Source organism: Amphiura filiformis, chromosome 3 (assembly GCF_039555335.1).
Source record: "Amphiura filiformis chromosome 3, Afil_fr2py, whole genome shotgun sequence".
Lineage (NCBI taxonomy): Eukaryota > Metazoa > Echinodermata > Ophiuroidea > Amphilepidida > Amphiuridae > Amphiura > Amphiura filiformis.
The window spans coordinates 28818239-28843279 of NC_092630.1; the positions used below are offsets into that span (position 1 = coordinate 28818239).

The 25041-nt window shown below is 34.6% G+C and overlaps 1 protein-coding gene across 1 annotated transcript in view; it reads left to right on the top strand.

Moving 5' to 3' along the window:
• The window catches only part of LOC140148320 (filamin-A-like), a 204290-nt gene that overhangs the window by 11973 nt on the left and 167276 nt on the right, over positions 1-25041 (top strand). The window contains 1 exon segment of the mRNA XM_072170228.1: positions 12655-13040. Within this exon segment, the coding sequence (XP_072026329.1) occupies positions 12655-13040 (386 nt within the window).

Consider the following 25041-nt stretch of genomic DNA (forward strand, 5'->3'; position numbering starts at 1 on the left):
GTCCTTATATGATTACACAGAGTATTCGTGCAGGTAGGTTCGGGTAGTGACAAGTGGGTGTTGTGGTAGTGACGGTGATTATGGATGCCGATAAATACGCAAAGTTCTTTCGCGTTTTTTTTACGGTTGCTCCTCCTAAATCTGTTAATTAATGTAAATACTTACTAATTATTCAATTATCATCATGTTTAAAGGATGTGGTATTTATTTGTGTAACAAATGGACAAAACAAAAGCCAACGCATTTTCCTTGGACAACATAAGTTGAATCAACATATAAGTAAATAAGACCTAAACCAACGCACTTCCTCTCAAAACGTCCATGATTCATTTATGCAAGTCAAAAAGTGTCTAAAAACATCTTATCAAAATGTCTGATATTTAAGTTCATTTTATGTTCCACAAGTTGTCATTTTTCTTTTACCCAAGATTTTTAGTATGTTTCGGGTTCGATTTTCATGTTATAGCGCTTTTAAATGCATTTGTGTACGTATGGATCCTGTCATCTCATAGTACAGTTGAACACCCTGTACACAACACTAGGTCATACCACAGTGTTAGGTCTACCAACTCATGCTGAGGTTCAACTAACACGCATAGTTCAAGTCTATGATTATGCTATAGGGACCAACCACAACTAATTTACTAGCACGATTTCGAGTTCAAAACACCACCTCACGTCACGAAATTTGACATTTTTGAGACATTTTTGGTTGTTTTGCACATATTTATAGGAGTACATCATTCTATTTTGAGGCTGATATTTAACAGACCCATCACGTACATTGTTAAAACGTGTATTGAGTATAAAATTTCATCTACCATGACTAGACCTACAGAACGTTTGGACTACGCATAGGTGTTTTTTAAGAGAATAAAATGGAATAGTTAAAGGGACAATCTCTGAATTTTTAAACAAGAAAATGCTAAAACTTCATTTTGGGACAAGCATGTAAAGATGCTAATAAACAATGCAAAGAACATCAGTGCAAATCCATAGCCGACAAGTTACATGCAAGTATTTTTGCGCCAATGATTTGGCTAAACAAAATAGTTGTGAACGCCATGATTTACCCAACCAGCAGAACCCATCACACTATATGTATTACAGGGACAAGGGATTGAATTTGGATCCCGTTTACGATTCTCCACCTTGCGATATTTCCCACCACGTGACTTCCGGGTTCATTAGTCGGCGTTTTATGACCGCCAGAGAGTGTCGAATTGTTGAGCGTCTGTGCCTAATAAATAAAATCCCTTTTCTGAAATGACCAGACGATATCTGAAAGAAGATAATAAATATTATTATTAGACGTTTTTAGGAAATACCAGGCGTGTTTGTACGTCCATTTTCTTAAAGTACAACATTAAATATATAATTTTATTAAAACTATTTTTAATGGTATTCTTACCCAAATATCCTGTGTACGTATACACGTACGATTTGTCCAAAATCACGTCAGACTTCATAAGATGTTACGTAATAAGACATCTATTTTTAATATAAGTTTACCATGGTTATGAGCAGCTTTGATTAATTTGCCGACTATATTATTTCATTTATGTGAGTTTTGTCTTACACGATACATTACTTTCAATTAGTGAATGTAGAAATGATTTCCTATTTCATAACATTGTGTAATTTGTAGCCTTTCTGGCCAATGCAGAGGTCATTATTATATTATTAAACAAACAAACTTTCAGCCAATCAACGTCTTTAGTAATGGGCAACCTACCAACCCTTTTTCAGTATAAGTAAATGGTGATTTGAAAAGATGTTCTAGTTAGACTTTTGGATATTTTGACTTGCAAAACCATTTACTATTCCGCATTTCACTCAACATCATGTTATCTTACAGACGTTCCAGACATGGGAGGTAAGGTACTTTTCATTTTACTAAACTTAACTAGGCATTGTTTCATGTTACTCCATATACTCGAGTTGATTTATTTGTAGTTTTTCTTACTTGCTATATAGCTAAGTTGCCATGCGGCTTAACTCATAGAAGTTTGAGTTGAAACCATGTATCCAGCAGGAATATGCTGTTGAAATGAAGAACCACTTTGATGCTTATAAAAAAGGTGGGGCGGGTCGGATGGGAGAATGACCTAGCGGTTGCACTCAAAAATTGTGACAAATAAAGTTGACGCACAAGAGGAGAGATGACAGGATCCATACGTATGGATTCTAGCTTGATTAAGTGGTGCCATGCCATGTCCGCCCCATGTGCATTATTTTTCGCCTAAAACTTTAGTTTTGATATATGATTGGCCTTAACTCAAGAACCGCAAGACCTATACGGAAATTTCGAGAGCTTTATTGAGGATATCCATTTTGCAACAGAAAACCCCGTGAAGGTGTTCGCCAAGGTTGTGTACTAGCACCTTGTCTATTGAACGTCTACATTAACATTGTGGTCATCAGCTTTTTCTAACCTATAGACCGGCATCAGGATTAACTATAGAATTGACGGTCATCTGACGTTATGACAGTCCTGGTTATAAAATCAAGGGAGGAGGAAAAATGAAGGAATTGGTAAAGAGCTGATAGGATTGGTTGCTCGCCATGGTCTCAAAATTAAACCCATGATTACTGTGTTCAGAAGTGATATCCCAGCAAATGAGTTATGTTTTGGTTTGGTTTTGATAAAAACATTTTAATAACATTATACAGGTCATGAAACACACTGCAACAACATTTTTAAAATGTCAAAATGTTACCGTATTGTAAAGTATTTATTGTAGACATTTTCTTGCCAAATATTTTGTCAATACAAATAAAATTATCTTAAAATATGCTGCAGTAAGTTTAAAAAAAATGTTTTTGAATGTGATGACAACGTTTTATATATATACCCTTAATATAATCCGACATAATGCGAATAATGTCGAAAACTTTTGTGTTTGCCGGAAATGACCAGCAAGTGAAGATCACTCTTTGTAACATACATCATGATGATGTAGAACATTCACCTACCTACTAGGGCATCTCTTTCCAAACCAATGCTTCTTTAGAGAACGGAGGGTTGTGGAGAGTGCGTGGGAAAACGCTTTCAATACGGAATAAAGCCGTGATCTGGATCATGTTAATAATGCAGCATCATTGAAGCAGCAAAATTCATGTTCCATTGAACATGTTGAAACGCGTTTTCTCACGATATGAGATATACACTGCAGCGACTCGGCGTATAGAAAGATTCGTGTTCAGAAAGATGCATTTCTTATTATTTGGACAGATAATTGGTCACTTTTTGATATTAATGCAATCAACCAGGTGTCTGGGACATCCTCCATAAATAGCGACTCATATGGCTAGGTCATTTCAGATCAGGACGATGGATGAGAACCCAAAAGAAAGCCCTTTTTTGTACCATGCCGAGACCCGGCATAAAGGCATGCCCATGAAGATGGAGTAATGTCTTAAGGAACGATCTAAGGGAATGGAAGCATGATGGCAGATCATCTTTGAAGTGGGATCTTTATGGTCAGCTGACTGGACAACCATAAGAAAACACATAATAACACTGAGCAACAACAGTAACAACAAAATATTGATATGCCAGGAATACGTGATCGGAAAGCGAAATTCAAAGCACGTTCCAAGTAATAAATAACAGTTTTCTCAGGACTTAGGCCTAATGTGAAAAGATTCTTCAGTTGTTGCAAGTGATATTGTCACGAAGCAATAGTACTTCACTGCTGATAGGCCATATACCACCCTCCAGCATCCTTGATTAACTGAGGTGTCAACAATTTTGAAAACCATCATAGCATGATGGGTCAATTTCAAAGAAATGCAGTTTTAGTTCTGACCCATTTTCTCTCTTTTAATATTCACCGACCAAAGTATATATATACTTTGCTCAATTAAAAATCACACTATGAGTATAGAAGCAAGTTCAATGTGTTGTGATTTTGCACGTTTGAGATCCTATATTTTGAGAAAAACGAATTAACCGTTTGGTCCTATCCTCTCCTTTTAAAAGAATTCTTGTCTTTCGGCAAAACATTTCCTCATGTTACCTCAACGTGACCTACTTTTCGGTGGATGTCATCGCATACTTTGCATCAACAGTGTCAAAATCAGAACAATTATTTTTGCCACAGGGAATGATCCCGTAATTGCTGTCGACAATTTATTCTGCCAAAATCTCAGCGTGGCTTCTTAAGGGCTCTAAAATGAGCGTTTATTGCGTTTCGACAGTATTTTTTGTGGGACATGAGAGCACCTCAGATCTATCGAATTGCATTCTTAATACGAAGCATGTCTTTCTGATATCAAATAATTTTCATTTTTTGAAAATCACAATATAATACAAATTTTATGACAAATTATAAAAATTGGATATTTTTCAAATTTTTGATATATAACAGTCCTCGAAGTAAATAAATCTAATGACATATTCTTAAAGTGTATGTAGCAGGAGGAAAAGCCGACGGTCAATTGAAAATTTTGACCTTTCATATTGAAGATATGGATTTTTTCCCAAAAAGACCTAATTTTTTTGGTGTTTTGGGAAAAATCCATATCTTCAATACGAAAGGTCAACATTTTCAATTGATCGTCGGCTTTTCATCCCACCTACATACACTTTAAGTATAAATCATCAGAATTATAAAGTTTACTTCAAGTACTGTTAAATATCAAAAATATCAATTTTAATGATTTGCCATAAAATGTGTATTAAATTGCGAATTTCAAAAATCAAAATTATTTGATATCAGAATGACATTCTTCGTATTCAGAATGCAATTCGATATGTCTGATGTGCTCTAATGTCCCACAATAAATACTGTCCAAACGTTCATACCCCAGCCCTTAAGCGTCAATCATTGTTTTGTATAATAGCATAAATTTAGTTGGCCATGGCAATTTGTCATTTCATTTTATAGGGTTGATAGGTTTTAATTGATATGTTGTAAATAGATATTTTATATACTTACTATAAACTGATCGAGCAAAACGAAACCAATTATGGTGAAAAGGAAGAGAGTTGTAGTAAAAATCGAGTTAATTGTGCTGAAATCTTTTAATTGTACCAGATTCTCTGATTGTACTAATTATGACAATGCTATTTTTGCGCCTACTACTACTAGCTTAGGCCTATACATATTTGATGAGGAAAAAATTGAGTTTAAAACTTAAGGACTCAATTTTACTCAAAATACTTATCACCGCACAATGTGTTAGCTGATTATGAAAAGACCGAGACAACGTTTAGACACATCCCTAACACATCTCTATTGTTTTATGGTATGCTGCCCTCATTCTGCGCAACCTAGTAATCACACTCTGCTCTGATTTAGACTCATTTGTACAAAATTAAATTGTTTTATCAACTTCGTTAATGGTAATTGCAATTTAACTTCCTTTTCACTCTTTTTAAAAGAGTAAAAATCACACTGAAAAGAGTTGGAATTGACTTTTTTCACATCCCTTTTGGATTGATCACTGTAAATAGCAACTAGTGACATAGCTCAAAAATTTATTTAATAAAGATTATATAGAAGAAGAATTAATGTTTGATTTTTAGTTGCACAAATAACGACAGTTGTTTTGTGTGTAATCAACGAAAATTTGTGCTTTTTTGGGATACTGTTCTTAACAACTTAATGTAGGCCTACTAGGCCTAATTAAAATTAAAGAGCATCTTGTGATTATACGAAATGGAACTTAATATGCGATGACTTAGGCTATAATAATTGTAGCCACAACTTGACATTTTAGAAATGCTTCAGGTCAGGGTATGTTGTCACAAAGCTATGACCTAAAATTGCTGAACTTCTGGACATGCAACATTGACACGTCAGCTCACAACATTGCAGCCTATTTTCATGAGCGAGAGCATAGATATGCATGTTACGCAATTAAGGTGCGTTGCTATTTCACCCCATGCCGTTTGGTCCTCTTGCCATTTTGGACCATGTTATGGATTGGCGTTAAAGTTTTTAGGGTGATGTTTATGGTATAGGAGTGCAATAGGACTAAGGGTAACTTAAAGGCTCTGGTACTCTCTAAATTCTAAAGAGTGAAAAAGTCAATCCTCCTCGGAGTGACTCCTCGGGTCAATCGAAAAGATTGACATTTCAATCTACCAAGAGTGAAAATCACATATTTCCCTCCATACGAGTAAAATTTTCACTCTGCAAAGAGTGAAATGTCAATCTTTTTAGAGTGAAATTTTCAATCTTTTCCCTCAGCACAATCTCTCTTGATTGAAGTTTATTTATGTTTATAAATTTAAACACAGGGGCCATGGTGCCCGCCATGGTGTTACTGTCTATGATTTATTAACAGATTTCACAATATAAAATATGGCTGATTTTATGATATACTGATAGTTTTGATATCAAACTTATAAATCCAATGATATGTGAAAGTGTATGTAGCTGGGATGAAAAGCCGACGATCAATTGAAAATTTTGACGTGTCTGCGCAGGGGCGTTGCAAGAGCTTCAGGGGCCATGAACAAGAAGCACTGGGCCCTTTTAACATCTCCTTTATCATGTTTATGAGCCCTTATTTCATTTTCGATTTTGCTCAGGGCCTCGGGACCTCTCGCCCCATACATCGTCCACCCTGTTCTCCCGTTTACTACACCCCTGATTGTGCGTATGAATAACCATTTTTTTTAATTGAAAATTTTCACTTTTGTATTAAAAATTATTGTATATAATTCTCTTGATTATTTCTTATATATTATTTCGTTATCATACAATAAGTTATGCTTTTGTTTTGTTTTGGAATGAAAACTCCTTTTCTTTCAGAGTAAAATTTACCCTCTAAGGTTAACTGATCACTAGCTCATATAGCTCGTATAAGATTAACTTGTACCTTTACGTTTCGAGAGTAAATATCTTCATTGTAATAAGAAACCCCCTTCCAAGAAACATTTTCACCTCTCTGGATTTTGTCGAGCTTCTTAAATTACAGATGTACAGATTTTACTAATGACTCTATGCCTCCAAGCACCTCGTAATTCGTTCTGGGTTCGAATTCATCCCAATTTTATACCACCCATCTACACTCCAGAAATAAGATTGTTTTATTTAGGTCATTTTACTTTTTTAACAAGTGACGTCAATTCGATTGCTTTATGTCAAAAAGTATAGCTGAAAAGAAATCATTTTACAATTTTTGCCAATTTTTGCCAAATTTAATTCGTAAAACATATTCATATTCTGAAATAAAAATGTTCTTGAAAACTCTTAATCCCAAATATCTAATCAAATTAACGTAACTGAAAAATTATATATTTTATCATTTTTTCCATACAACGAAATTTGTTAGAAAATAGATTAATCTGGAACTTGTCTTGCTAATGTTGTTGGACTCAATAAGAAGGATTACATCATGGCTAAAAATTGATCAATGGGCAATTGTTTTGATTCTGTGATGTATAGTAAATATGACGTATATAATTCTCATTGACAAGTCCAGAAGCATCTTACTCTGGAACATCTTCCCGCATCACCATGCATCCTCATCCCATTAGCCATGACTGACTGCATCAAGATATCAACCAAGACACAACGTACGGGAGACTTTTCCCTGACCATATTTGGTTGCTCTTGGATTGCCACTATCGTATAGTGGCCTTGGGACGACCTCATCGCCTCCACCATCCTCGTCCGCAGTGCGCAAACGTACGTCAAAAACGTGCGGTCAAAGAAATCGCCCAAAATAACCTCCCTCCCCTCTCATTATCCCATCACACATCTTTTGGGGGAAACCTCCTCAACACCAATGGGGATGCCTCGTTGTTATGACAACCAAAGAGCGATCCTCTGATTTGCTGGCGGGCTTTGATAATTAATCGGCTCTTTTAAATTGCTGTGATCTCATTTGCTAAACTTGGCCAGATTCTTGGGAGTCTTCGGAGACCCCAGCAAAGGTCTGGGAGTCATCTATGAACTAACATCACTCGTGTACGAGCCATCACCGAGTCTACTGGACGCTGCCATCTTGGATATTCACATTATCTATCTCTTTGTAGCGATTTGTATTATTCGGATTAACCCAACTTTGGATACTCTGACTGAGCGGTCATACTCCAACAGTGACCTACCTTAACTTGGATACATTTTTCTTCTGGTATATTATTTATTATGAATATCTTTTCATACTTTTGTGTATAATTATTATCATTTCTACATTTCAAACCTTTTGGAATATAATCGTTGCACATGTTGCATGGAATAGTAATTTAATTATGTTGATTTTGTCATGATGTTTTGATGCTCGTCTCATTTGTTGTCGTCATGTTTGATGTTTTCTGCTTGTGGCAAAATGTTTCAACTTTCTCTTTTAATGAGTAAAAATATTTAGGTTTTTGCACGCTTCAAATTGCTTGAATTTTGAGCTTACTTTTGTAATAATTAACATTGACAGTTTTTTGTGTCGACCGTGGTACCGCGCCCCTCCGGTGCCGATTTGCGGATTGTGTATATGTGCGCCCAGCACTAATGGGTAACAGCTTGGTGCTATTTTTGGTGCTATTTTGGAAATACCTGGTTCAACAGTTTTGCGATATGGATAGTTGCATGTTGCATGCTATTTTATCTTATCAAACTTGCATCATATGGATATGCATAACAATTTGTTTGTCCACAGTCGCCATTTTAAGATGGCAAATTTAACAACAATTTTGAAAGTAAAATGTACTATCAAAATAGGTATACAATTTTAAATTTTCTGCATTCAATATTAAAGATATATATGTTGTGATACTTTTCACCACATGTTTGTGAACCATGATAATGTACAACCCAGCAGTAGGTTTATGGTATCAAACAGAGACCATAATATATTTTGAGATCTTTGAATCAAGTGAGTCTGCCATCATCATGCCTTAATCATAATCATCATAATCGTGATCATCATTTCATAATCGGTTAATCGTGATCATAATCATTAGTTTTATTATTAGAAGTACATTTTTCATATTATTATTATTATTATTATTATTATTATTATTATTATTATTATTATTATTATTATTATTATTATTAGTGTTATTATTATTAATTATTATTATCATTATTATTAGTGTTATTATTATTAATTATTATTCTTAGTATTCAAAGTCATTCATATTCATAATATTATTATTATTATTCATATTATTGCTATCACTATTGTTGTTTTATTTATTATTATTGTTTATTAGTATTATTATATTTATCATTAGTATTACCGTAATATTATTCATTTGTTAGCAGAGTTGAGAGTCAGTTAATGTTCTTATATCACGAGAGCATGAAACCGCATTTGATATTATTAAAAAAGTATTTTTCTATTTCAGCCAATATTATCAGCTCAAACAAACCCCATAAGTATTGGCAAAATAGCTATAAAGTATAAGTAATAATTTAATGTTTAAACCTTAATTTTGGGAGGAATAGTTCTGTACAGGCTGTATCAAAATGATTGGTACCCCATCAGCTTTGTTGTCTAATAAAACGACTGCTTCGTCCAAATTCAACATTAGATCCTCTTGAAATGACTGCAATTTAGCCTATAGTTTTATGACATAATACTTAAATCTATAAACGGATAGTTAGACTGCATTTTGATGTGACAGTCTTGGCCACGTTCACTTGACACTGAATTACTGATGGGTACCAATCATTTTGATACACCCTGTATCAATTGAGTAATATTCCGTCATTAGTTCAGTTGTGATTATGAACAGTTAACTTGCTTAAATAACATATTGTGCCGTTAATATATAGTAACACCCGACTCTTGTTCTGTGTAATGTAATTGTATATTTATCAATGTGTTCATTATTATAATTATATACGAATTAGTTAAGTATACAAACTAATGAAGTCTTGTTTAATTAAAAAGTTATTCGACCTTCATATAACCTAAAGTGAACATAGGCATAGGCCTACAATATGGTTGAAGAAAACATTACAATTTACATGATTATTGCTATAAAGATAATAAAACACATAGCGAGAAAATAAAATGGGAGGGGTGATCGAATTTTATTTTTGGCACTACCGTATATACTGGATAGAGAAGCTCACAATATTTTTTGTACAGTGGTACCAAAAATAGTAACGCTTTTCCCGTATGGAAAATCTAACGGGGTGTTTAATTAAAAACCCTCTACCTTATGCAAGATCCTGATAGACGGGTTGAATTATTGGTAAACCCAAATTGAGGTTCACGTCCACGGGTTAAAAGTTGGACAAAACATCTGTGCCCTGGTCCTCATATTTTCTACACCACGACCCTCAAGGCATTAAGATGACATGATGAAATGGCATCTTGCCACCACAGATGTCTGTTGCCATGGTCACACATACACAATCCTCAGTTTGATATGATTAATAACACGTGGGATTAATCTGAAATTGGTTATCACCATCATCGTTATAATCATCATCATCATCATTATCGTTGTCGTCGTCGACGTCATCATTATTGTCGTTGTCGTCGTCGCCGTCGTCGTCGTCGTCGCCGTCGTCGTCGTCGTCGTCATCATCATCATTATCGTCGTCGTCGTCACCATCATCATCATTATCGTCGTCGTCGTCGTGGTCATCATCATTATCATCATCATCATTTACCATCATCATCATAACCATCATGATCATCATGATCATCATCATTATAAGCATGGTTATTATCATAAATCATCATGATAATCTTCATCATTATTTATCATCAGCATTAATTGTCATCATCATGGTCATAATCATCATCGCTATCATCTTCGTCATCGTAATCAATATTTATCATCCTCATCATCATCCTCATCGTCATCATCATCATCATCAATTTTTATCATCGTCATCATCATCGATCTTCATCGATGGTCATCATCGTCATAATCAACGTCATTGTCATCATCAGCATCAGCATCATCATCCGATCATCATCATCATCATCATTTGATGTTCTTATTGTTTATCTAAGTAATATCATAAATATTCATCTTACATTTTCCATGTTTTTATAACATTGATATGAATTGAGATGAAAACAAATAAACTTGAACTTGATCTTGAACTTGATCATGACCATAATTAGACCTGTAATGATACTCATAATCATTGTCATCGTTGTCGTCATCGTCGCCATCATTGTCACCATCATTGTCAGTCAGCGTATTCTCTGTATCAGGCATATCATCGTTTCATCAGAATTATTTTAAAACTGCATGTATAGGGCTAATGTATTTTTGACAATGTAAATATTGCAATACATAGCCTATTTCGTACGACATCAACAACATCAACGGCATAATGAAGCTCTCTCGCTTTTGCCTGTAAATTTAAGTATTTGTTTAAACAATATTCACTAAAATATTATTGAATGAGCGTTTCGACAGTATTTTTTTGGGACATGAGAGCACATCAGACATATCGAATTGCATTCTGAATACGAAGAATGTCTTTCTGATATCCAATATTTTCATTTTTGAAATTCACGATATAATACAAATTTTATGACAAATTATTAAAATTTGATATTTTTCACATTTTGATATATAACAGTCCTCGAAGTAAATTTTATAAATCTAATGATATATTCTTAAAGTGTATGTAGCTGGGAGGAAAAGCCGACGATCAATTGAACATTTTGACCTTTCATATTGAAGATAGGTCTCCATAATTTTTTTTGGTTTTTGGGAAAAAAAATCCATATCTTCAATACGAAAGGTCAAAATTTTCAATTGATCGTCGGCTTTTCATCCCACCTACATACACCTTAAGATAAGTATAAATCATCAGATTTATAAAGTTTACTTCGAGTACTGTCAAATATCAAAAATATCAATTTTTAATCATTTGCCATAAAATGTGTGGTATTACATTGCGAATTTCAAAAAATCAAAATTATTTTATATCAGGAGGACATTCTTCGTATTCAGAATGCAATTCGATATGTCTGATGTGCTCTAATGTCCCACAATAAATACTGTCCAAACGTTCATACGCTCATGCCCCACCCCTTTTCTCAAATTGTTTATTTGGAGCTCAATCATCATTATTTGTGTAGGTCCCCTACTTCTTGACCAGAGAAGACCACACTGCACTGCTCAACTCCAGATCGGAACTGTAGTACCAATTTTTACTTTTACTATGACCAGATAGAGAAGCCCAGCCCCATACTGCTCGACACCAGACCCGAACTGTTACCAATTTTTAGTCCAACATGTAACGGGAATTTCCCAAAATAGTGATGGGCGTTGCCTTGTTTTGGTTTTTTGTTTGGTTTGTTTTGTTCTCCATTAGGCCGGCGTTTTGTAAGGGATAAAAACAGGAACTGTTTGAGGTATATTATAATTATTTTTATAACATATTTTTTCTTGTAAATAATATTTGCAACCCTGTTTCATGTTTATTGAGGTTGCAGAGTTTAAGATGTACCATGGTGTATTCGCCGGCTGGTAAGCTGCACGTAAATTTATGTGTTGTTTTGGTTTTGGTCAAGAATATCGCCAACATGTACAACTGACCACATGGGTTATCTCGTAACATTCACGCCCACTTGTTTACAACCACAGTTATATGCATAAACATTCCCCAAAAGTCTCAATTATAATACTCAACTCGAGTTTGTCCCTCCCACAAGTTTGTAAACCACTGTGTATTTTCAATGGATGACGTTTTACTTCCGCTATGTCATTTACAGATTCCCGGGTACAAAGGCCACGCTGAATATGGAAGAGGAAGAATACGACTCAGAGGGCGAGTTGGTGCAGAAGCGTGAACTTGAGGAAGACGAAGAGATGCCGCTTGCAGAGAGAGATCTCGCGGACGATGCTCCGTGGAAGAAAATCCAGCAAAATACCTTCACAAGATGGTGTAACGAGCATTTAAAATGCGTCCAGAAGCACATAGGAAGTTTGGAAACCGATTTAAGCGACGGGTTGAGGTTGATAGCCCTGGTTGAAGTGTTATCGCAGAAAAGAATTCCCCGATTCAACAAGAGGCCTACGTTTCGATCCATGAAATTGGAAAATGTCTCATTGGTTTTGAACTTCCTGGAGCGAGAGAACATCAAAATTGTCAACATAGGTAAGTTTAACATTCCATGTGTATTATTTTGTAAATATAGCCGAGTGTCACGACCATGATTTCATGTAAATTCCCAGTGTATGCATTTAGCAGCCACCTGCACGCATGAGTAGCTCAATTGGTAAATATTAACATGTAGCGAGTGCTCAGTGTGCGAGGTACGGGAATGACTCGGGTCAGTATTATGCCCTGAATCACCATAGATACGGTGTAAAGCAGCTTGTGTGTTGGAATGGGGCTGTAGGGTTTCTTCAGACCTCCTAGACACTTGTTGCCTGTCATACAGCATGTTGGAATTTTAAAATATTTTTTTTTCTTGGGGCATTTTATTTAAAAAAAATTGACACATTTTTGTTAGGTTTTGACAATGAGAGGCAATTTTGTGCTCATTTGAGTTCATATAGGGCCTATCTGTAATTTTACCATTTATTATTGCAAAAATTAAGTGAATCCATATAGGCCCTATGTATATATTAAAAAAATTATTTAAAAAAATCTGAATGTGATGAATTTTTATTTATAAAAGAAAAATTAAATAGGCCTATGTGTGCAAAAAACTACCTGTTGAATTTGATGGCTATATTTGAAAACATCTATGGGAGGTTTGTTCCATTTGGGAATCAGGTGCTAAGGGAGTGGAGGGGGTGGGGGGTGGGGACATTTCTCCCCAAACTTATGCTTTATTCCCCTGATTCCCCAGTACAAAAAATCACTGAAAATCCCAGTATTTTGGGCTGAAATGATGAAATTTTGGCAAATGCCCCCCCCCCCCCCCATTTCACTTTTATCACCCCCTCCCCCATTGCCTACTTCCTCTAGAATAAAATTCCTGGTGCTGCTACTATTGGGAATGGGGCCGGAGAATGGGGAAGGAAGGGGGAGGGGCTAACCTAACTATGGGGAGAGTAGGGGTAGTTGGGATATATCAATTCAATTGAGGTATTCCCTATATATTTTAATTTATGATAAACCAACAATTTTGAGCATTGACCCTAGAGAGTTATTTTCAGACATTTTATAATTTGAAGTGCTTTGGATTTCATCCAATTCACTTCACCAGACTGTGAACTTTTAAGGCAAAGGTTCAGGTGGTTATTAGTAAAGTGTTGTTAATAAAATAAATAGTCAAGCTTCTAATACGCCCCTCTACATAACACATAGAATGGGACTCTAGTGGCTAGGGTCAACTTCACCCACTGAATTGTTGAGTGTTGAGGTAAAAAATATATATTAATTTTCACTAGAAAAGGAAAAGTTTGGTCATATAAATTATTTGTATAATTTATCATTCAACATACCACCACAGGTTGCAGCTAAATTGCAGCAAACATGAGTCACATAATAGGTCTACATGTTTATTAAAGGGTCACTGTTTATTTTTAAAAAAATGAAAAAGAAAGAACAAAGCAATGCCATGCCATTAGATATTTATTACTTGTGCAAATCCATTTTTAGGACAGTGGTACACTAGTAGGTACACAATTGCTTTATATAAGTCTGAAATCCGTGTATACATGCCCGGCCCCCGCACTCCGTGTATCCACAGGTATTCATGCTCGTCAAAAATTTCGCGAAATAAGGGGTGTTTTCAGATGAAGAAACGTGTTTCGCGAAACACACAAAAAAGGGGTGTTTTTTCAAACCACATGTTCATGAAATTGAAAAGGGTATTTTCATCGAGCAGCCTACGCGTTTCGGCCAGAAAAGGGTATATTAGAATATCGTTAGTGTTTTAGCGAAAATAGGGTATTATCGCAGGGTAAATAATTCATGAAATCGCTAAAAAGGGGGTGTTTTCCCTAAAAACTTCGCGAAATGAGATGCAAAAGGGGATGTTTTTAAAGTTCACCGACAAGCATGAATACCCGCAGATGCACGGAGTGCGGGGACCGGGTATATATACATGTAGGAAGTTCATTCCTAACAGTTAGCAAGGAAAATATATATATATTTTTTTATATCTTGCTTGATTTTAGTTTCGCTCAATTCAAATAAAATTTCCAACATAGACCATTGTAGACCTACTTATTTCAATTCAGTTTTATCCAGTTTAAAATGTTCACGCAAGCCAAGCCAAGCCGAAGAGCCTTAAAATCAAAGCATATGTAATGTTACCTTAACGGTTAAATGTGGCGGGAAATGTACGTAAACATCCGTAATTAAGCATTTCATATAAACTGATACATGCTGGAGCTATTTGGACCATGTAACCATTCTATTTACTGTTTGTCTGATAACCACTTCAGCGAGTCATGAAAAGTTGATCATTATCAGCACATTAGATTATAATGAAGCATCACAGTAAACATTGTAAATGCTGCAATGTTTGTATTGAATCACAGGTGCCTATATCAATAAAAAAAATTCCCTTTAAAAGGGAAAACCAGCTTCAGATGAGAAGGGGTTTGTGTGCAATATTATATGCACTCATTATGAGCATAAAACTAGTTTTACCCCACTACAAATCTTGAATATATGTAAAAATTAAAACTTATGAATGTTAAGTTGTGGCGGACCATTAGGCTTTCTGGGTTATGGTTAGGGATTGGATTATTATAGGACTAGGGTTATTTATTGTAGAAATTTAGGATTAGAGTAGGTATGGTGGTAATCTGTATTGTAGAATTGTTATCATAAAATAATGATATATGATAGCTTATGATAAATCAGTAAAATTATTAATTTCCCAATCACATGGCCACATATAAATCAGGAATGATATGTTGTTGACTTGTAATTGCTTTTGGGTGGATGAGAGTAGGGTGGTTTATACCATCATTGTTTTTAATCCATTCCACTGATTTATGGTTAGTCATTCATTACTAAACTAAACCCAATTTTTGCACAAGTGTAATTACACTATGGAATACAATAGAAATCTTCATACATGCACTGTAGGATGAATAGGGACAACATGTGTTTTCACTGTGATTTGATATTAGACTGGTAATTGATTTTAATTATCTGATATTATGATATACATTATGTCTCCATGAGATAGGAAACTCACACCAGATGGCCCAATCTGCATTCACACTGTATTATGATACAACACTTGTATTAACCTGTATTAGTATTGACTTACGTTGAAAATATATTACAAATACACCCATACATTGTGTATTGTAGGATATTCATTTAGATTTTAGTGTTAGGGTTAGTGTTATTATTATTTTAAACGGTTGATTACTAATTATGACAAATTATGTGTGTGACATGACAAGATAGAAATGAGTGAATTTGAACTGAATGAGGATAATTTGGATTGAAAACATGGGATGTTTAAACAATTTTAATGCATAAGTAGTTGGTTAAACTGTTCAACTGATCTTGTTTTATAAGTGAAGTATTAAAATACTTAACTGGGTTAGAAAAATGGAACAGCAGTTGGAGATAATCTTGCAGTAGAGCTCAATATAGGTCTAGTGTAAATACTATACAATTTAGGTAGCTTAATATAATGGACACAGTGTGAATTTTATTTTAGATAGCCTTGTACATGACATAAAGGATTTTATCTATATTGTGAAATTTTGTAAATAAAACTTCTAAAGATATTTCACAGAACACATTCGTCATCGGGTATTCTGAAATGTAAATATTGTAAAACAATATGAATTTATCTTAGATTAGCACGATAATATCATTAATGATATGTGTCATCATTATAAATAATTAATTCAAAAACCGGAAGATTTAATGTTGCTTAAGGGGGTACTACACCCCTGTGGTAAATTTGTGACTATTTTTGCATTTTTCTCAAAAATAATAAAACACTGGTATCAAAAGTTATGTATATTATTGGGGCAAGGAATCCAGTTACTACACTGAAATTTCAGTGATTCAAGATAAGCGGTTCAGTATATATGACAAGAAACGAGGTACATCCTAGCGGTACCTTATTTCTTATCATAAATAACAAACCGCTTGTCTTGGGTCACTGAAATTCCAGTGTAGTAATTGGATTCCATGCCCCTTTAATATACATAACTTTTGTTACCACTGTGTTATTAGTTTTTGAGAAAAATGCAAAAATAGACACAAATTTATCGAGGGGTGTAGTACCCCCTTAATGCTTATTTACTGTTTTATTTTAATTTTATAATTTAATGTAAATTTGATTTCTGTGGAAATATGAATTTATTCTAGATACGGACAAGGCTTTGTGTAGATTGTGAAACCATTACTCATACTCATAGATAAGCTTCCAATCATATCGCTAAGTATACTCCAGCAGGCAGGCTCTGTCCTCTAATATGATATTACAACATATTATTGTTACACCTGTAGACACTCCCCATGTGGTAGGTGACCCTATAAGGTTACCGTAGCTATAAATATAAACCATCACTTTCTAAGAAGTGCTCATCTGTCCATCGCGGGCCGCCATATCATGGCATGGCTTAACTTAAGTCAAGATGATCATGATGATGTTGGTTGTTAAGTGAGACAGCATGATGCACTTATGTCTTCCTTAAGAGATGAAATTAAAATTTACATTTTTAAGGGTTTTGATGTAAACTTGGTCTGACTTGGTGGAGACTATGGAATGCCTGGGTTGCAATTATTTATTAGGAGCTGGTTGTGTTTCTTGGTAAATTTAGAATAAGATGGTATAAAATAGGCTATGATATCTAGAGATTGGTCAGGATAAGCAAATTAGAGCTGAGTTAAAAATAACACACTTGCAGACAACAAAAGTAATAGTTTTGGTTATGTATTTCTGGTGTTGATATTTAACAAATTTAAGCACTAACAAACATTTTAAATCAAATAATACAACCTTACTTTAACAACCATTCACTTAAAAGTGACTTTACAAAACGTGTCCTTTCATTTGAACATGTATTGTACATAATACAGGAAAGCAGGGTTAGGACTTTTCATCACTATATGAATAATTGTAATACATGTAAGAACATTTTGACACCTTACAGATAAAGTCAATGAGAAATTATATATTTTCCAGACAATACATAAATTTGATACAGGAAGAAAGTATGATTTCCCTGAACCTATTTTAAGGGAAGTGCAGTTTTGAATACAATTCAATACTTTCAGCAGTGCAGGTGCAGGTGCTGCATAAAAACTGAAAGAAATAATTATTACTGTTAGGATCTCAAAACATTCTCATCCATGAAGACACAGTTATTTGACCCCAATATGTTTGTGAATGCATAGAATGACCTTTGAATGTATGGGTACAAAAACCCACACTCGACAACTTGAGGTCAAATTTTGAGTTAAAATAGTTAAGTAAAGGTTAATGAACTCTGCCACTGGATATGAGAGTATTTTGGCTCCTAATAAGGTATATATTTAATAATGAGGTCTATTAATGCATTATGTGCTAGCCATAGTTTCAACATAAAACATCCAAGTTTTGAGATATTTTCTCAAAATATCAAGGGCTATCTCAAGAACCTCTGAACCAATACTAGGCTTGTTTGTACTCATTTTGATGCATTTTGCATACTGATTCCAAATATGGTCATGAAAATTTACAATTTCTGAAATTTTTGAATTTGTAAAAAATATTTGAAACTTGTCGTCTGCAGTCGACAGTGGAGAGAGTTGATAGAATAGTTGAAGTCTTGAGGTACAGAATACAGAATGGACACTTCTCCTGCCTATTTTAGTTCATCTTTAAGTTAATATCCCTTTTCAAATGTTTTTTTCTTTTGCTAATCACCCGTTTACTTAAATAAATCCAGGTGTAAGGCCTGTGACTGTATGACTAAGCATACACAAGTTTCCTCGTTTTAGGTTTCTACCGGCGGCGTCTAAGTGGATATCGTCATCTGCTCAATGTCTCTGTAATACTGAAATTGGACAGATTTCACTTAATTGTTGTTTCAAATGGAATCAAATGGAAACGGAATTAGAGAAAATTGTTATTTTTTTCGGGTGAAGTACAGTATGAAATCGTTATGACAAATTTGATACTATAAAATGTATCTTACTATGATGCATGTTTAATGCCTGTGTGGAGTTAGTCATCGGTGTCTGGTAGGCCTTTAAGTCTTGCCAGTTGTCCTAAAACCCTGTTGAATGTTTATATCTTGCCTTAAAAAAGAAAAAAGTGCATTTAGAATAATGTCAATGAAATGCCAATGACCCATTTATATTCAAATTTTTTGCTGAAGACCAACTTTTAAATGTTTCATGTTTTTTGTTTATCCATATTATAATTATTACAATTCTATACTACATATGTTTATATATTATTGGCACAAATAAACAAAGAAAATAATTTGTCATGATGTGTTTATAGGACACTGAACGTCCGGGACAGGTTTTCTTTTTGCTTTTTGTGGAAGTTCTGCAGAGTTTTGAGGGGGAGGTGGAATGATTAATTTAGATTGATGAAGTTTCAATGAGCGAATTGTAAAATTTTTGTTGCATGCTCTTGAGGCCTAAAGGTCCGTTCATACTACCACCGCATTTGCGATGCGTTGCTTTGCGATGCGGTGCGTTGTCGCACTTCATCGTACTGCAAACTACGGCATTGCGATATCGCAATAAAGTTAAATACATTTTAACTTGGAAATGCGACGAGTTGCGGTAAAAATTAATCGATATATCGGCATCGCAAAGCAACGCATCGCAAATGCGGTGGTAGTATGAACGGACCTTATATAGTTTGCAGTACGATGCAGTGCGACAACGCACCGCATCACAAAGCAACGCATCACAAATGCGGTGGAAGTATAAACGGACCTTTAGTGCATTATTTGTATCTGAATGAGGCTTGTGGTCTACATATGTACTTATCTCATTGAACTTTATAATTATCAAGTTGAGTCATACAAATTGTTGTATAGGCCCTATATATGATTTAGATTCCGTCTGACTGGCAATCAAACATTGTGATGACATAAAAATTATCAACATTTTATCTAAGGTTGCTCAAACTTTAAAAACTAACCTTTCTGCAGTAAATGAAATATATAAAATCCCTATAAAAGGGATGTACTGGCAAAAGGATGAATTACAATGAGTAACACCAGATATCTCGTTACAAAATATAATATGGTAAAAATATGTTTTAATTGGTAATATCAAAGCACTGTAATGACTAATCTGTGTTGTCCCCTCACAATTAGCCTTGTGACCAAGGGATGTTATCGGGGAAGGGTACTGGGGCAAAATCTGTCAAGGGACTACTACAAGATGAAGGAGGCCAAGGTCAGAATGGGAGAGGGAATAGAGTCTTCCTCCTGTTCCTGAACAGTCAATTACAAAGAATGCAAGCTTATGTATAATATTTGGTATCATGCAAGACTTGTATTCAGGAATTTATTTAAAAAAGGAAAATATTGCCATACTATATACTTGATAAAGCAAATTAGAGCAAATTTTGTCATTAGGCGTACCTTAAATAACATGGAGTTAGCTTGACAAGGTCTTAGGTTGAGAAGGAAACCTTTATATAAGCTGTAATTCCCCCATATCCACCTCTTCCTATGCCTTGTGATCCATTAAATCCTGCAGGATATTATCCGCCAATTGATGCTCAAACTATCAGCAGTGATGGGATTTATTGAAGATAGAAGAGTTTATCATAAAGTTAGATAATAAGTTTCTTAAATTTAAATTTTAAATCCATAACTTGCCAAACTAAGAGATGGCAATGTACCGAGTTTTGGTGAAGTTTAAGGGTGGTCACTGGTCATTTTAAAAGTATTTCTTCCAATTTTTCTTACAAAATTTTTTCCGGAATAAAGTTCAAAAAATAACTATGAGGAAATGTGCCAGTGTATTGGGACCTTGAAGGGATGAACCCACAATTTTTAGGTTATTCGTAAAACTTTGTAATCTTTGGTTCATACTAGTTTACACCTGTAATGAATAAAGCAGACACATTTTTTTCTGGTTTATGATAATAAAAGGCAGTTGGAATTCCAAAATAATGTTCAACATTATACCATGATTTGTATGTTCAAATTGACTTATTGCTCAATTCCCAGTCTTTTGGGTTTTGAATTAAGGCCAAAAATGTAGCAAAATTCATTTTTATATTATTATTTATTTGGATAAGTGTGTTGAACATTCCAAGACCATGCAAAATTATTCCAGGTGCAATCCTTATGCCCTCGTTAATGTTGCAATAACTTACTATGTGATTCATTTCACAATGCAATGAAACTTGAGAGAAAACAGACAAGCAAATCCTTAAAAATAACCTGATGACCCATTTTAATAACATCACCCTAATTACATTTCTTGATATAGGCCTAACAATTGATGCTCCAAATGCTTCGCTGATTTAATAATTACAATAATTACGTTTCTTGATTTACCAATTGATGCACCAAATGGTTCGCTGATTTAATCAAGACGGGATATCTTTAATTCTCCAAGTTCTTTATGAGTTAAAATTATCTACAGAGTTCAAAAACAGTATCTCTACAAACCAACATAAATGAATGACTAAATACAGAATTAAACACACCCTTTGATTTAGAATAACTGGCTGGTTATAACAGCGCTACGAGGATGTTATTAATTTTAAGTATAATACAAACCTGTTAGCATAGGAGTTCCCATCATATGGGGATATTCTAGTTGAAATCCTTACACCCCATATGGAACATAGGACCTTAATCTTCCACACAGGGAGTGTAGATTTCAAATGGAATCACACCCATTTGAAATTGACACTCCCTGTGTAGAAGATTAAGGACATGTCTTCCATAGGGGGTGTATGGATTTTAACTGGAATTGCCCATACCACACTTATAGAGTAGCAGATACCAATTTAAACAAATTTCCACTAACTTTTCTGACACAATCTCAGTTAATGAATCTGTTTTGTTTGATTGGAAGTGTCAAAATAGTGACCAAAAATAGCAATTGTGTTAGTAATTAGAGGTGGGTCAAAAATTTAGATCAATATAATGTATTGATACTCTCGCCACAATTGTTAAGATATTAATTTTACATTTTTTGGTATCAAAATCTATATTTTTCAAGCGATTTTTATGTCATCTGATTTGCCATTAAAATTACAAATCATATTCAAAATATTTCAGAAATCTTGTGTGTGGGTTGTGCTGAAAGTTTATGGGGAAAGACATTGGTATTATGATAAATTATGAAAGAATGTTCAAATATTTTTTCAGAGAAATAGAGCAGTCATTATGATATCAAGTTCATCCAAGGTCGTAATTGGTTTCCCAGATAGGGAATTGTATAAGTGGTAATTTTCGCGTACAGTTATTTCCGCGATTTGGAGTGAGAGATACATTTTCGCGATTGTTATTTTCGCGATTGCCCAGACCTTCACTATACTTGTAATACATTATTGCATATATTCGCGAGGTGTTATTTTCGCACTTGGAGCTCTAATCGCGAAATTCACGAAAATAAAATCCTCGCGAAAATTACCACTTATACAGTAGTATAAAGCCTGACCATGGAGGTAGTAGGATGACATTCCTGAAGATGAGTAGTATACAAGTCATGTGTGACATGTCATACATGTATCCCAATATATGCCTATGTGCACACATATGTACACATAGATATCATACTGTGCTACATGTACATGTGTTGAGGTATTTAAGGAGCACGTACAGGGTAGCTATAGGTTAGAGACTGCTCACGTTCGCATGTGCATTTGACCTTGTATCATACTACTTATTGATCGGCCAACAATGGAATGGATTTACACTATAGTGCCGCTTTTAATCTAGTGTTTATGTTATGGCATAACTAATACCAGTACAAATTTATTCAAATTGTGTGTTTGCGGTATATTGCATGGTTGAACCATAATAGGGGAGAATTATATGCACCATGGATCGGAACCAATTTTGAGAACAAAATTATTTGGTTTAGTATACCATTAGTCATACCTGATGATTTTTCTTCACATAATTTTAAGTTGATTTGACAAAAAAAAGTGCAAAATTAATTTATAGAGACGTGTGAAGCTAACCAATATCATAAACCATTTTCCAATCCGTGCGAGACCATATTTGATAGACTTTATTTATCAGAACATATATATATCCCTCCAATTTTGGGGTGTGTAGGGGGTGTGTGTGTGGGGAGGGGCTGGGGGTATTTCATTTGTGTATGATCATGTTTTCTCATGTGATTGGTGTGGGTGGGGGTGTGATATATGTGTGTTCATATGATAACCATTTCTATTGTACAATCAAAATTATACTACATGTACAATCAAAATTCTCATGGGGTGGGGTCACATAGGAGGGGCCTAATTCTGTGATTCACAAAATGCTTATGAATTTCATTGAAAAGTATCGTAGTTTACGAGTAATTTAGCTTCATTTGTAAATTTAAGTTGAATAATACTGTATGTACCATAATCTGTATTACTTTGTCGGGGCTCATGAGTATTTGGTTTAACTGATAAAATCGCACTATGTTTATTCGGATGTAAACACTCTGGAATGGTAACAGGTCTGGTTCCACAGTACTAGCAAGTGTATGTTATTGCAATGCCATAGTGTTAGGTAGTGAAATAATAGGCACAAGCTTGGGTTACCTGTCCAGGAAAGATGTGAGATAACTTTGTATATTTGGGAAAGTTTTCATGACCTCGGTAAAATGGCCAATTCAAAAACATCGCCATTGAATAAGACCAGTTTGGTTGCAAATTGCAATGGATCAGAATTTTATATCATATTAACAATAGCAAATTTTAATAATATATATCATGCCAAAAATATGTTTTGAAAAAGTATCTAGGCAAATCCTATCAGTGTACTTGTCCAACTTTTTGTGTTGTGCAATTGTAATTTGTATAGGTGACCGAACAAGTTCTTTAGTCCCCCTAAGGCTCTTTTTGAACTAAATCTAGGTAAAGTTTTGTTACTTTGGGTTGTTGAATTATTTTGGTAATTGTTAGACCGTTGCTTAGGAAAGTTAGCATTCAGTAGGACTTGTCTAGATTTCTAAATACAATGAAATGTCACTGAAATTATACAAATAGATTTTTTTCAGTTCTATAAGAATAAAGTTGATTTGTATAGAAAATGGAAGCCCTGCTATTAAATTCATTGATGTATATTGTGTTGTGTGAAATCACCATGGTAAATGGTAGTACCTGGTAGTCCTTTATTGTTCAGTTCACAGTCCACCAAACCTTTGAACTAATACTAGGCCCTAATAGCAGAAATGTATGGGGATACTAGTACTTCATTCCTGGGTTCATTGACCTTGATATAGGATGAACATGCAAGCAAATGGACAGTTCCACTGCATAGGTTCCACTGTAAATGTTCATCATCAGTTCATGCAAAGTATATCATGTGTGTACTATAAGAAATGCTGGGGGCAAAGTCAAAAAGTTTATATATAAACATGAAAAGTGAAAGATCAGACAGGAGAAAGTGTTCATCCTTCACTTGGATTACACTTTTGTAGTGTCTGGATTTTGAGTATTATGGTGAATAATTTTTGAATTAAATTCAGGTGAGGGAAAGCAGTGAAAGGTGAAAGAGTACATTCATAATTCAAGTATCCTTATAATTATAGGCTACATGTAATAGGCCTACACATCATGTAAGAAAATTACAGTCAACTCAATGAGCTCTGTAGTTATTGAAGATCTCACATACCAACTCCGGGGGGAGGTTCTCCGGGAGGTTCCTCTCTCAATACCGGGATTTATAAATGGACCCAAATTGTAAGTCTAAAATTAACATAATTTTTATTTAATAAATCTACAAATGTTTGCACAGTTTGATAAAGTCATTTTGGTTTAATATATAGCCTAGGACAACGCAACAGTTTTGCAATCCTCCCCGAAATTTTGTTTGGTACACCACTGAATATGAGCATCTAACCAAGTCTGTAAAACCTCTTGTATTGAAAAGTTGTATCAAAGTATAAGTTTACTCACATGTGGCACGGGCCCTTTAGTAGCTCAAATCATGGACATATTAGTTGTCAGATGTGTGCACACTTCTATGATTGGGTTAGCGAAACTAAGTTACTCACACATCAAATAAACTTAGCATCCTATTGC